This window comes from Mytilus californianus, unplaced genomic scaffold (genome assembly GCF_021869535.1).
Source record: "Mytilus californianus isolate M0D057914Y unplaced genomic scaffold, xbMytCali1.0.p SCAF_5, whole genome shotgun sequence".
NCBI lineage: Eukaryota > Metazoa > Mollusca > Bivalvia > Mytilida > Mytilidae > Mytilus > Mytilus californianus.
Genome location: NW_026262701.1, coordinates 56,835,709 through 56,850,966, shown reverse-complemented (window position 1 = coordinate 56,850,966; position 15,258 = coordinate 56,835,709). Strand labels below are relative to the sequence as shown.

Here is a 15,258-nt window from a genome sequence, read left to right as displayed (position 1 = left end):
AAGTACATAATAATTATTCAAACTTTACCATTTTGTTCCTTTACACAGATTTTGAATATCCTAAAGGCATCCAATTTTACATTTTTGTTTCATTTTTTTTTACTATTGAGTACTTGAAACAAAGAACAATCGGTAGTAAAAAAACCTACAGTGCTGACCAATATAGATCTGAGTTATGCAGTTTTGTCCGACGAATATCAAAGATAACAACTACAACTGACAAAAAATTGAAATATTACACATTTTTTAAATTTTAGTCGCCTCAACCCGCCTAGTCACAAAATATCTTTACAAAACTTAAAAGACCGTTAGAATATGAAACAACATTTATCCTGAAGGATGCTTCTTTTTGCGAGCAGCATAACAAAACTTAAAAAAATTACACCAAATATAGGCACAACGTTTAAAAAGTTAAAAAGAATTATATGCCTGTTACCCGATCTATAGTTTTGCCGATTTGCGGCCGTAAACGCCATATCTATTTTTCTCAACTAGACAGTTTAAGGTTTGTCGGGGCCAGATTGGTCTATTGTGATTTCAGGGGAAGGGATTTAAAAAAAATACAACTAAAAATAACTTATCTTAAAGTTACGTCTTTTATATGATTCGTATATTAAACTGTACAACAGATACTACTATTTATTTTTAATTCTGCTTTGGAAAAAACTTTGATAAAAGTTTTCCTGAAAATCCTTCTTGTGTCAAGTTACTGTATGACACGTTTGAAAGTAGCAACATGACCCTTATAAGCATTTTCATTTGTTGGATACATCTGTCTCAAGCTGTTTACATCTGCATCTTGTACCATACTCAAATGAAGTAGGCCGTTAAATTCGTTTTGCGTCAAATTTCTAAACTGCTGTAGAGTATTTTCAGCATTTGGTGTTCCTACTAACATATTGCTGATTATCACCATCGACAGCCGATTGTACTGCATAGGCATATATACACCAGATGACACGGAGAACCTCACAACAAAGGGAGAAGTTGCCAATTGATGTTTGTTTTCTTTTCGAATAATTTGATAACGATCTATCAAAGATTGAATCTTTTTGATGACATCAGCTGGAGTTTGCGTTTCAATAGCACATTCGCTTACGGTAACCTGACCAGATTCTTTTAAACCCGATAAAGGATCCAAAGCTTTAGGAGCATTCATAGTCACAGGCTCCTGAGTGATTGTACATCGCATAATGTTATTCATAAGCAAGGGAATAATATCTGGATAGGTATCGCACGCCCGAACAAAACCTAAACGTATCCATTCATGAGGTATGATATACCAGCGTGGTCGACTACCTTCTGGTAAACCGCTTGAATATTCTAAGGTACATACTATGACATCGACTGGACCTCCATGCAACATAGGATACGGACTTATAAATAATTCGAAACTGTGCAGGGAACCTGGTTTCCGCTCTCGTTCATTTATATTTCGGTTATATAGCATTGGAATTTCCTTCTGTGCTTCCTCCCACGTGACCATGTAACGGTATTCTGTTAGATAATAGGCATTTTCAGCACGAAGAGTATAAGAATAAGCAAATCCCAAACCACCAATGTTATTAAGGGCCGCATGAAAAGTATTATCATTCTGAATGAGGACTCGTTCTTTGAACTTCTTTTCAAACGCTGCAGGATTGGTTATGCCATTTGTTGGTTCAATGTGCTTATGTACAACTTCACCGATTTTGTTTACCGTCAATAAACAGATCGACAAGACCATTTCTGCAATAATAGACTTTGTGAAACCATTTTCGTGGCCACCATTTGCTATAGTGTCACTCAAAGATAAATTGGTGCAACCAGTTTGTTTTGGCAAAACTCTGTACTGCTCTGGATGTCTAGTTTCCCTAAATTCAACAGGCCACAGATATTCTTGAACACGTTTTATCGTGGCCCCTGCTTCAAAAGAGCAGAGCATCCTGTCATCGAACTGTCCCTGGAATTCTGTTTTCAGGACTTCTCTGTTGATATGGCTGACATCATTCAATTGACTGAAATTATATATAACAATCAGCAGTTTCTATCGTTAAAATATGACACATATTTATTGTTTTTTAATATCATTCATATTTAACACTATTTTGTCTTCACATTTCGTTACCAATATATCGAGTTTCACTCGTTTTTGCACCAATTTCAACCATATTTTCAGCATTTATACATGATTTTCAAGTTTACTTTCGTACGCGAATCTTACAACGAAATAAAATAATGAACGGATTTGGAAAACATGGATGAAACATGATATCGGAAAAATTACAATTATATAATGGTATTTCAAGAAGTAACCGGAAATCACATCATTTTTCTCGAAGGAGACTCAAATGGGCATGCATTCAAATTTATAACTAAGGAGTCAAAACTTAAATCAAAATTCGTTATATTCAAGTGATTGAGTGTCGTTACGTCGAATGACAAATATTTCATGCACATGCAGGACGAAAACAAATTAACGCAATGCAATAGGTAGGTTCTGTGAAGTGCGTCGATCGGGTTGAACGGCAAGAATGTATACTGCCATTGGTAAATGAGGGTATGTTGGATATACGTGTAAAGGGGCAGATTTTTTTGCACTTCAACAGGCAACTCTTTAAAGTTGTTGCATGGTTCTTTAATGTTCTACCAGATGTGGCTGTTCCCATATCAAATCAGCTTCATATGAAAAAAGGAACAAGTCGGCAAGATGAGGAGTACAGTTTGTTTCCATAAGAATGTCGACGGTCTACATGAAAAAAGTCATCCGAAAGTAAAAAAATATGTTGTCAATAACAAAACAAGAGTCAGTTTCGGAAATCCTTTTGTTCGAATCAGAGTAGGAATTACAAAACATGATTTATCCTTTCGTAAAACAAGTTATTTGTTAAAACGTAATTCTTTTTTTTTTTTTATGAAACTGAGTTGCTCTAATTCTTTCAATCTTTCTTTAAGATTAGAACGATCGGTATTATTGTTATTTTACTTTCTACTAGTGTAAGAGATGGAGACTTCACATGTTTAATACTATTGCAAGAAGAAAGAAACCAAGATTGTATGTACTCTAACAGATCTGATTCTCCCTCCCCAGAGAAGATAGTTTCACAGTAACTCTGAAGCCTGGTTTCGATTACTGATATAATAAGTATAAATAATTTGGAAAGAGATTTCGTGGAGCCTTGAGCACACCCATCATTATAACGTTGTTTGTAAGGACATAACGTGTAATTTGGATATCCATTACATTGAAGGAAGTTCCAGTTCTTCGTAGTTGGATGAAATTCAACAAGGAATTTAAGACAGACCTATGATTATTCGGGATCTCTGCTTTTGTACGTGTTGTGGTAATATATGTTTTCAAATAAATTGTCAAAGCTTAATTCCTTTATTCGACAGTTTTTTTAACGTCAAACAAAAACGATACTGTTGAGGGCTTTGTCGGCAGGCATATTTGAAATGGAGGTAAATTGTACGTAGGACAAGTGATTACAACATTTGGAGTTAATTTACGTCATTCAGTACTGTACTATCCAAGAGCAGTTTCTGATAATTCCACACGAGATTTGGATGTTTCTACCGGAGAACAGATTTGAAATGTTCTGTCCTAGAACACATTCTGACAATTCTCTCCCCGAACAGTAATAGTTTGGAACAGCTGCCTCGAACAGCTCTATGACAGATTATTAGACATTTCTCAAGAGTGGTTAGAACTAATGGCAACTTTAGTTATTTCGAGACGTGCTAGGTCTGAAAGTTGGACGGACGGATAGTGGGATTAATTGACAGATAAACCATTATACATCCGTGTTCGACTGGCTTATTAAAATTCTAGTATTAATTTGTGAATTAAGTGTTGAACCACATAAGGTTTCGTATAGAAGCAATATATATATATATGTATATACAATATGAAAAAAAGTGTTCTGTTTCGTTCGTCTAAATATGAATTTTGAAAATAATATAAATGTGATTGAAAGTAAAATATAGAATTACCTCATGTCTATTCGAATGCCATGCGTTTGTTCGATATCAGTCCATTCCAAAGAATGATTTGTTCCGACAGCTTTAATAGGTTGTCCTTTTTGTGTAGCATTTCTAATAATGTCTATCAAATCAGCCAAACTATCTGGCCGGTAGGCAGGTTTTGGATGGGGTGCTGTAACAAAACAAATTTTTGTAAGTAGTTCATGAAGAACGTGCCAAAGGTATAACTGCCTGGTTTGAAAATTAAATCTAAAAATATCATACACACAAAACATTAAATGTTTACCGACAGTAAAAACCAGTCCTATACTTAGATCTGAATTGTATATGTCAGTGGATACTAAACAAAGAATAAAATAAATAAAACGCTTTTAGATTGACGAAGCAACCGTTTTGGATGACCAATATTGAGTAACATTATCTTTTAATCTTTATTGTTTTGTGATTGTACGATATGTAGTTTGATCTTTTTTTTGTAAACATGACGAGTGAACATTTGACTTTTGTTTTTTCTCTGACTGATTGTTCTTCTCCTTCCTAGATTTGTATTCGATTACGCAAATCGGTCGGGTTGTTGTCTCTTTAACATATTCCCCATTTCCATTCTCAATTTTATTTGTGAGATCTCAACCCTCCCCCTATACCTCTAGCCAATGTAGAATAAACAAACACACAGCAATACGCACAGTAAAACCCAGTTTAAAAGAAGTCCGAGTCCGATGTCAGAATAGGTAACAAAAGAAACTAAGCAAAATGACAATGATACATAAATTAATAAATGACTACAAGCAGTTACTGACATGCCAGCTCCAGACTTCAATAAACTGATTGAAAGATTATGTCTTCATCATATGAAAATCAAGCACAATCATATAGACTATTCTCTTATTGATCACTCGAACTCGTGATACAAGTCTGTTCTCTTATTGATCACTTTACAATTCTCAAATGCAGTACTAGTAGTTACACAAGCATTTTCTCGTTGATTATTACTTTAGAATTATGCATGAATGTAGTGTTCACAAGAAACAATTTCTCAGAGGAGAAAGAATTGGAGATGGAATTGTTAGGAATAAATGTTTTTTCTCCGTATATTGTGGAAAAAAATTATTAAACCACTAAAATAGTTTTAATGCATGATAGATTGGTTGAGTGTAGTAAAAAAGTGTCTCTGCTCAATATATGTCTCTCCATAACTGCTTTGTGTGGAAATAATACACAAAATGTCTTGCTCAATAATCAAAGAAAATGCTTGAAAATTATTTGTGATAAAATAAAAATTAAATGCGGCTAAAAATGGCAAATGTTTCAACAAGTCTTAGATGAAAGCAAAATACATCTTCTTTTGAATTGTTTACAACTTGAAGAAAATAGTGGACTTTTGAATAAACTTAGATATTTGATCATGTTATATATATGGAATGATGATTTTTATCTCCTAACGACATTTGTATTTGCATAGGTAACATCGAATTCCTTTTGTGAACGATTGAAAAGAAGAAGCTATATTTTTACATTAATCTGAGACTTGTTGAACTTTGCTTAAAGTCGTTGCCAAAATCCTCAAATCAGTTCTGCGAGGCTGAGCACATCTTATACTGTAAACCAACTTATTTTCGCGATTTTCTAATCATTACTTAATGTAGTTTGATAAGGAAAGATCCAAGTTTTACATATTCGCGACGATTTATATTCGCGTTATTTTTCTAATAAATCGCTCGCGAAAATAAGTTGGTTTACAGTAATCCATGACTGAACATCTTTTGAATCTCCGTCTATCAAATGAATGCAAATACCTGTTGTTGCTGCAGGTTTGGAAGCGTTCGTCTTTTCCACATCATTATCTCTAACTGTTTGTTGTCGATGACATCCATCTAAATATTTGATATGGTATTAAGTGAATGAAACGCAATAAATAATTTTATAACTATTCTCGGTGTTGATTACTTGACAAGTCCAAACTAGAGTATTGATAATCTATGAAATAGATTTTAACAAACATGTTGATAAATGATTCGTAATAGACTATTGCTGACATGTTTCATTCAACTCTATGGGGTTATCTTCAACAGTAACTGCCTTGTACAAGTTTGTTCGATAATATATCATATCTACAGTAAACTGTTACTGTTTAAGACCATCAAATCAAACAAAATACAAATGTGCCTTGCATAAATGCAGGTTCTGACTAACAGAGTTCTTTACACAAGAAACAATTACTCAGACGAAAAGAGATAGCGAACTTGCAATGGGGAACTATGATTTACAAGAATAAAGGGTTTGATCCGCAATTACATGAGAAATGTAAATTTGCACGAAAAGCCGGGAAGCGCTTATTTTATTGTGGAGCATTTAAGACATTTTGACGGATTTGGCTGATCTGCTTACAAAAGATTAACTGTTATTAAAAAAGATTTGAAATAACTTGAAGAATACACACATTCCACACAGATACATTTTGTTCTTTCCGATAGCTTTTCCTTGTCAATGAAAAATGTATGTTCCTCCTAAGAGCACAACAAATCGTTCGAATATATATCTCATTACAGGGTCAATTACAGAATCATGAACATGGTACCTTAACCATATTACAAGTACCTTCAAATCTACAGCCACGAATAAGACCAAATGTATCCAATGCCAGACCTGGTTCCTTCTGGCTTAATTTTGATAGCGTTTCCTTAAATTTGTTAAGGTTGTTGTCATTCTCATATTTCTGTAGTTCTTTAATTGACTCTTCTACATCGGTTACTTTATTTCCATGGGTTAATATTAAATTCAGAAATAACTTCCGTGTGTCCATCCTATAAAATTAGCAATGCTTTATTCAATTACTAACCTTTTGACAACACTTACATGCATATAATGGTAATACTGTTTTGTTTTTATTTCATATTTGACTGTTCATATGAAATTTGGTTGAGAACTCCAATGTGTTGGTTATTAACTGGGGCATACATATATAAAGCTTGCGATAATGTCTGCAAACTGTTTTCAACAATGATGTATAGCCCTGAATAACATCGCGATTTTATTAAAATGGGTTAAATTGTTGACAAATCTTTAATGTGTATAACTGAGACTCTTTGATATTCAAATTCCAATTTGAAAAATTGCATTTTGACTCATTGAGTTAAATTAATTCAAAGCAATTGGCCCTATCTTTTTGCATTTTAGAATAACAAAAAAGCAAATATTAGCATATGTTAAGGCAGCCAATAATTCATTCGCTTGAAGAAACTGTCATACATCAGGAAAGATAATGAAAACCCCAAAAAATGAATTTTTAGTAACGTGTACAACATCTAAAATTTCTATCTATTTATGAAAATGTGCGCAACAAAAAGGATTAAATCATCATGTAGAATTGTAATACCTTTCAAAATTCGAAATAGAAACGTTGCTTTCACTTTAGCAGTTTTAAGACCGTATATAGCTTACCTTCATGAAAATAATAACTTCATTAAATCAATCAGTTATATGTGCATAGTTATTACATCGTTTTCAACTTTATATATCATATCCAAAAATAAAATTCGTGGAATCAAACAGGTTGATGCCAAGAATAATGGACAAAAGATAATTAGGATAAATAATAATCGAATGATATGATGACTCCGGTTTACTTCGAACCAGCAAGGCCATTTAAAAATATCCATTAGGATTAATTTATAAGAAGAACGTAAATACGATTTATATTAGGAACTCGGTCAGTCGTGTAATTTGTTCACAAGGATAAATGTAAAAACTATTATTTTCCTTCTTTAGAACATACTCACCGTTCTCGTCCAATGGAAAATCTGTATTTCCTTTATATTTTTCATAGTACATATGGCTTTCCATGCACAATAAAATGTTATACATGAATGACTTTTCATTGTAGATTAATTATGAAAGTGAACTCTCAAAGACTGCCCTAACGAAGTGTACAATTCCCCGAGGCAATTTTCATATGAAAGAGCAAATGTAAAAAATCACGAGTACTGTTGTTTGTTTAATGGTTATAAATGAAAACAGGAGACTAGAACTATAGAAGCATTTTAAGTTGTTATATATTGTCAATGTTGTAAACGTTATATAATGGTACATATATAAAAAAAACAACAACAAAAAAAGAATTGAAAAGGGACAAAGGTGATGGTCAAAAATATTTAATCTAATTTTTATACGAGACCTTTAAATCAATGTTTTTTTAAGAAACAATGAGTGTTAATATAAAAAGCGAAGGAAGTTTTTGAAAAAAATCCAATACATTCATCATTAAAAAAGTAAGCATCTGATGGTGAAACGGTCGTAATTTTAAAATTCATTGATAAAGTTTTGTGGTTATTAAAGAAAATATATTCTTATATAAAACAAAATTTTAGAAAAGCTTATCTATATAACATTGTGTGCTCTTTAAAACGAAGGAATTTTAGATCTATAAGTATTAAATTGAACCGAAGGAAAAGAAATCTCCATTTTTAATAATTTATCCTTTTTTGTCATCCCAAAACTATCTCATTGCTATTTCATTCCATCTGTTTATCATGGCGTCTTTCTGAACATGTGACCAAATTATAAATTGCCTGCATATGGCACAAATTGTAATTCTTAAATTTTGGAAAACTTTAGTTTTATGTAAAAGTTCGTAAGTGCCATAAAAAGCACAGCAATGAGCATCTCAACTCAAAAGTCCAAAGTAACCCCACACGTATGGAGCACAATTGCTAATTATTAGTGTTGAATACAAACATGAAGCAAGAAATTGACATATCTTGTTACCAGTAACACAACGACGAACCAAAAGTAAAATTTATGTGGCAAATAAATGTGGAAGGGTAGTCAGAGTGTCAGGGAAAGTATCATGGGATAAATGAGTATTTTCGAAATAAACATTTTTCAAATGTAATTAAAAACGAACATGTTGCACACCTTTGTTGTTGTTGATAAATGTATGAATTATCATTGATGTGGTAATAATTATAAATATAAGCTGTTTACAAAACATTTTTATCGAAATACTAAGGCTTTCCTACACCAGGAATATATTATCTTACCTGTATTTGGCAAAACATTTATGGTCCTCAATGCTATTCAACGTCGTACTTTATTTGGTATTTGGCCTTTTTTACTTTTTCTATTCGAGTGTCACTGATGAGTCTTCTGTCGACGATCGAAACGTGCGCCTGTCGTACACAATTTTAATCCCGGTATCTATGATAAGTTGATGTAAGAAAAAAATTGAAAATTTCATTTGCAACAATTTTAATCACTAAAATATAATAAAAGTATCATGTTAAACAAGCAAATTCAAACTGAATATATTTCAAACCTTAAAAGTCCTCATTCGTTACAAAATTTCAAATTGTTGATGGATTTCCAACGGAGGAGGTATCTAAAGAGCCATTATATGGCCCCTGAAATTAGGAAACAAATTAAATCCTCTAATTCTTTCAAATTTATGTTAAACTTATTGATAATTACAATATGATCTAGAAATTTCAGTGCAGAAATGTCAGGTGTGTTGTCACTGTGATCGATTTTATAAACATTCCAATGCCATACAAAATTATATTTTACCTACATTAACATCATTGTTAAAGATTTCTTGTAGTAAAATATCCTTTTGCGTAAGGCCTAAGCCAATGTCAGTTTTTTGATGTCCAAATTTAAAGTGAAAAATTATTGCATTATCATACCTTCTCCCTAGGATTTATAGCGAACATACTTCTTAACTATGCATAATTTCATTATATGCCTAATGATATGAACTAGTGTGAGGTATGCATATTGATTAATAATAACTAATAACTAAATCCACTTAAAAAAACGTTTTTCGACCTTTTTATCGTGTTTTAGATTTTGTATTTATTTGATACTGATGGGCTACACTTCAAGTTTTTTCTAACTAACATCTTATCTAAAGGTGCTATTGCTCTAACCCACATTGTATCTAACATTTTATATCTCAGCAAATACCTATTATTATTCTAATGGTAAAAACATGTTTTGATAAAGTAAGAGAAAATTCCAAGAAACAATGTTGAATGTAGATTCCAAGTATTTGGAATTTTTTCTTTCACCAAAACTTGACGCTATATTTTATTTGATTCGTCTATTAGCAACATAATATGGTGTCTTCTTATTTCAGATCACATCATATCAAACGCCTTTCAAGTTATAATATTGTAATTTAATATTATCTATTTGAGTCATATTTTGTAAACATTTTAAGTCATATGACACATTAAAGGTCGTAAATATACAAACATATTTCTACACACTATATCATACCATTGAATACTTATAAGAAAACTCTTGGGAGGGGGGTCGGATTTATTGTGCACGGCGCATTCGTCGGGATAAAAACATTCAACAGGTATCTCCTTTGGAGTCAAGAAGAAGATAGTAGACATACTTAGTTGGTGGTTATTGATTACAAACTTCATGAGCAGCACCTGGAAGAAAAAAAAAAGATTGCAACTGCATACATACTTTTTATTTGTATTAATTAACTATTATTAAATCGGATCTGAATATTAAAAATTAAAACAGCATACTTTCATGATGAATTAGGACAGGCAAATAAATTTGTGGCGGGATTATTAAACAGGAGGCTCTTAGGAGCCTGTATCGCTCACCTGTTTTTTCTTTTTGCCAAAAATGAATTGATACAATGCAACACGATTGTTGGTGTTGCATGGAAACTATGTTTACTAAAAGCTGTTTTGCTGATCATTTGGGTTGAACCAAGTTTCTATGTAACTATCTTTGTTTATGATTGTAAGTAGAAATTAATAAAAAAATATTGGGTCAAAATTGCTACTTAATTTTACAATTTCTGTAAAGAATGCAAAAAATGGGTGCTACTCAGGTTGAAAGAGCAATAACTCTTATAAGGAGTCAGTGAACGTTTTGATTATTTCCGTCATGTTGACTGATTTTTCGATTTCATTTTGCTGATTATTTTTGCTTTTATTTTCTGGTTACTATTGCCTATAATTCTCCCAAAGTAATGAAAAAAGGGTAAATCATATCCTTCAATGGTAGTAACTCTTATAAGGACCCAATTAACAATATCTACCATGTTAACTAACAGCAGGGTGCCCAGTCAACCAATTTGATCGATTTGGGTTAACGGAATAACACACGGCTGTAGTTTATATCATTGGAAAGAGGAAAACAAGCCTCATCGAAATATTGATGTCGTCGATGTCTAAAGTGGTCAATTGGGTCAAAGGTCAAAGCTAAAATTTCAAGAAAAACGCAGAGTCACGTTCAGACAGCTGGCCACCCCTACATATATCCGTGTATAGCAAAATACTGTTATAAATGGGTATTGATAATTATCACAAAGAAACAACATATTTTATATTCCAAAATTTTATTGAGATCAATATCTGAAAACCTGAAAAATAACGGTCTTAGATGATTTTTATACACTAAGACAACTTTGGCAAACTCAATTTGGGGAGATCAAATTGCATACTTTCATAACTTGTACCACTTTTATCAGATAACATAACATTTAACATAACGTCTATCAAATTATCAAGTTGACATAGCGGTAAAATTCAACTGTCAGTGAACAGGCACTTCGATCACGATTTTCACGGGTCTACATTAAATCACATTTTCAGGGGGTAATGGGTTTATAAAACCTGTTTGTTGTTACCTATTCATTCATTCTGAATGTTATTTGACACATCGTTGGGGTAGTTTTCCCTTTAAATTCCATCGTGGCGAGTGCTTGTTTACGTACTAGAAGTTGCCATTCCAATGATTGATCACTTCCGGGTATAACGGTTTTTCTTTATAAAGTTATAATAATGCATAAAAGAATAATTAAGATATAATCAAATTACTTGCTGGTCTTCCTTTTATTGTTTATGATACTGAATAATATGATATTGTTACGTTAAGTACGTTTTTGTGAAGCGCCGTTAAGGAACTATTTTGTGATTTCAATGACGTCAGATAGAAACGTAGGTGATAAGGCTACGAGTATGGAATTTTAAGGTTTATATTTAATATGTCACTTATCTTTTGGAAATAAAGGCAAACTTTCGCGATTTTATGGATTTATAACGCCATTTCGTGACATGAGCCAGAGTTTTCGTTAGCATTTCGAAGTTATAGTAGATTTTCAGTTCTGTGAGTCGCGCATGTATTTCACCGTCAAGTATAAATACAGCGTCGCACTAGCACTTCGGCATATCGTATCTGGCTGTCAAGTTGAGCAGAACGTTAAACCAAACAAACCTTCCAGTTAACAAAGCTATCTAGGTACAGGATGCATTTCGATATAAAGCTATCTTACTTTAAGCTATGCGATAGCATTTCAAGTTCTATATTAAGCTATTATTAATCTTTTTACATCTTTCGGAATATTGAACCAAAATCTTACTCAAAGACTTCCAGGAACCAAATACCGTTTTACAAATATTCCCGATAACGCAGGTCTTCAACAGGAAGTGGCTTCATATTTAGACAAGATTCGGAGCCAGTTCAATGTTTACAAATTCTAATAGTAGTTTTTGGCAAATTATAACAATTATTAAAGATGTATAGATACGATATCCCACCACGTTGACAACTTTCTATAATTCCGTAATTTAATGAAATAAGTATATTTCATTTTCTCATTATTGAACTAGTATGATTGATAGGATAAAGTCTTGCATATATATATATATTAAGTTACATTTGGGGTTCGGAAGGCCAGCATCTTACTATTCTAATTTATATTAACTATGTTATTGCTGTTATATGAGTTATTTATTGAGATAAATACATACTGGACAAGAATAAAAGTCATTCTTTTATGCTGGATTCATTTATATATGATCATGCTGGAGTCAACCAACTACACTTAAAACAAGACTATCTAGAGGAACACTATCGATAATCTATACTGAATTAAAAGTACACACGACCCCTACTCGCCCGCATGTAACAAACTGGTGTCAGAAGTGGGATGTCACAGTCCAAAGTGGCATCCAGGATGCGAACCTCACATTTATTTTTAAATTCAACTATCTACTATATAGCAATATACAATATGTCAACGTGTACGATAAAAATGGATCTTAACGTGGTGGAACTTTAATTTTATTACAATAATTGTTGTACGTTATATATATATAAATCTAGGTTAAAAGCAGTCTAAGTTTCAACATGGCCGAGTCGCCAGATCTGGAAATCAGATTTAGATCAGAAGAGAGAGAAAAAGAAGCAAGTCATGAGAGAAATACCGAATTTGCGGATGCAAATGAAACTTTAGAAGAACACAGAGTAAATTTATATGCACATGGGGAGGGAGACGTAAATAGAGAATATGGCATGGCTTGACATAGAGGACAAAAGGGGTGAATACTGACGGATTCCAATACAACAACCCACACACAGTCTCTATCAGACCTGAACCATATGATGGAGGAGAGGATTGGGAGGAATATATTTCACATTTTGAGGTGTGTGCCGAACTTGGGAGATGGCGGGAGGCAGACAAAGTTTTAGCGCTAGCATTAAGAGGTCCAGCAAGGACATTTTACATTAGTTTAGAACAGACTGCAAAACGGGATAACGGTATTTTGACTCAGAGGTTAGGATTAAGATTTGAGAGCACAAGACAACAAAACAGATGGCTTTCTCGTCTTGAAATGAGAAAAAGGAACCCTGGAGAAGCAATAGCGGCTTTGGCGGACGATCTGCGCCTGATGGCTCATAGAGCTTATATAGATCTGGATGCAAGGGCTCAAGAAGTATTGGCACTAAACCAGTTGTACAAAAGTGTTACACCTGAGGTAAAATACCAATGTACTAACCAGGGATGTAGAACTGTTGTAGGAGCTGTAGAAGTAATAGAAAGATATGAAGCTATAACAGGAGATGGTTCAGATAAGAAGAAAGGCAGTGTCAGAATGACAACAGATACACATTAAGGAGAAGCATCTACATTTTCTCAGGAACCTCCAGAAAACCAGTTTCAAGACAGCATTAATGGATTGACAAGACGGATTTTACAGCTTGAAGGTACTAACCCGAATAATAGCAATTGTTGGCAAAATAATAACAGAAGGTCACAATGGGGAAATACAAATAACAGGCAAGCTAAATGCTTCATTTGTGAAAGCACAAGTCACTTACGTAGATATTGTCCATTTTATCTCCGGTACAAACAGGAAAATGCAAGGCTTGACAATGCTGGAGGACAGCAAGGCTCCAAGGACCAAGATAACAGAAACTCACAAAGTATCAACCAGGAAAACTTCAGTTCCCCATTGGCTCGTTAGACCGGGAACCAGTGGGAAATTAACGGTCACAGGAATTAAGTCACAATATTAGGATAGGACAAATGGAAAATATATGTGGTATATGGGATAATGGATTTTATGCAAAAGGGTACCTACAAAACTTACCTTTGACAATTTTAATAGATAATGAATCAACCTCCTCTATCTTAAATTATAAAATTTACAGACAGTTAGCTGATATACTGAATAACACATTACTAGAACCAAGCACATATAAACTTTTTGATGTAAATGGCAATCCTTTATGCTCATATGGAACATCAAAACAAAACTCATTTTAGGGAAAGCAGATTTTAACACAGAATTTCTTGTCTGTGATATCAAACAGGATGCGATCTTAGGGCAGGATTTTCTATTCGATCATATAGACAAGATTGATTATAAGAGACAGATACTATCCACCAAGGATACAGATATACAATGCTGGATAGGGGGAGAAGCTAATGCTATATGCCGAGTCATTGCAAAGGAGACAGTCACTTTGCCGGGAAAATCTAAAATGCTCATTCCAGTATTAATAGAAAACGCAGAACACTTAGGACCACTGGGATACGTTGATAAAACTCAGAAAAAGGAAACAGAACTTAACATAACTAGGGGAATTTTGGATCCACATCAAGAAGACATTAGAGTCCAATTAATTAACTTTAGGCAAGAACCAATTACTGTCCATGCTAAGGAACGTATAGGGGTATGTGAGTCATACTACGAAATGCTAGCTGTAGGAGTATGTAATCACATTGGAACAGAAGGAACCAGTTCAGACAAGCTACCATCACATATCGAGGACTTATTTAACAAAAGTAATGTATATCTACAAGAAAAGGAAAAGCAACAACTAAAGGAACTTCTTCAGGCATATTCAGACGTTTTTGCAAAATCAGCCGATGATTTAGGGAGGACTAATAGAGTACAACATAGGATAAATACAGGAACTGCACTACCGATAAGACAAGCACCTAGGAGGCTACCATTGGGTAAAAGGGAAATAGAAAAA

The 15,258-nt window shown here is 33.3% G+C and overlaps 1 protein-coding gene across 1 annotated transcript; it reads right to left on the bottom strand.

Moving 5' to 3' along the window:
• Nucleotides 1-573: 573 nt before the first annotated feature.
• LOC127702932 (uncharacterized) lies at nucleotides 574-7,593 on the bottom strand. Its single transcript, XM_052207250.1, has 5 exons — nucleotides 7,405-7,593; nucleotides 6,562-6,767; nucleotides 5,760-5,837; nucleotides 3,973-4,135; nucleotides 574-1,997 (listed from the first exon to the last, which is right to left on the bottom strand). Exons 2-5 carry the CDS (start codon nucleotides 6,764-6,766, stop codon nucleotides 707-709), a joined length of 1,737 nt encoding a protein of 578 aa, XP_052063210.1. The 5' UTR covers nucleotide 6,767; nucleotides 7,405-7,593; the 3' UTR covers nucleotides 574-706.
• Between the last annotated feature and the right edge of the window lie 7,665 nt (nucleotides 7,594-15,258).

Excerpts from the sequence above, each read along its gene's own strand:
- LOC127702932 (XM_052207250.1), bottom strand. The coding sequence starts at position 6,766 with ATGGACACACGGAAGTTATTTCTGAATTTAATATTAACCCATGGAAAT. Across the intron at positions 5,838-6,561 it reads TCGTGGCTGTAGATTTGAAG|ATGGATGTCATCGACAACAA; the intron begins GTACTTGTAATA and ends TCAAATATTTAG. Across the intron at positions 4,136-5,759 it reads CAAACCTGCAGCAACAACAG|CACCCCATCCAAAACCTGCC; the intron begins GTATTTGCATTC and ends GTTTTGTTACAG.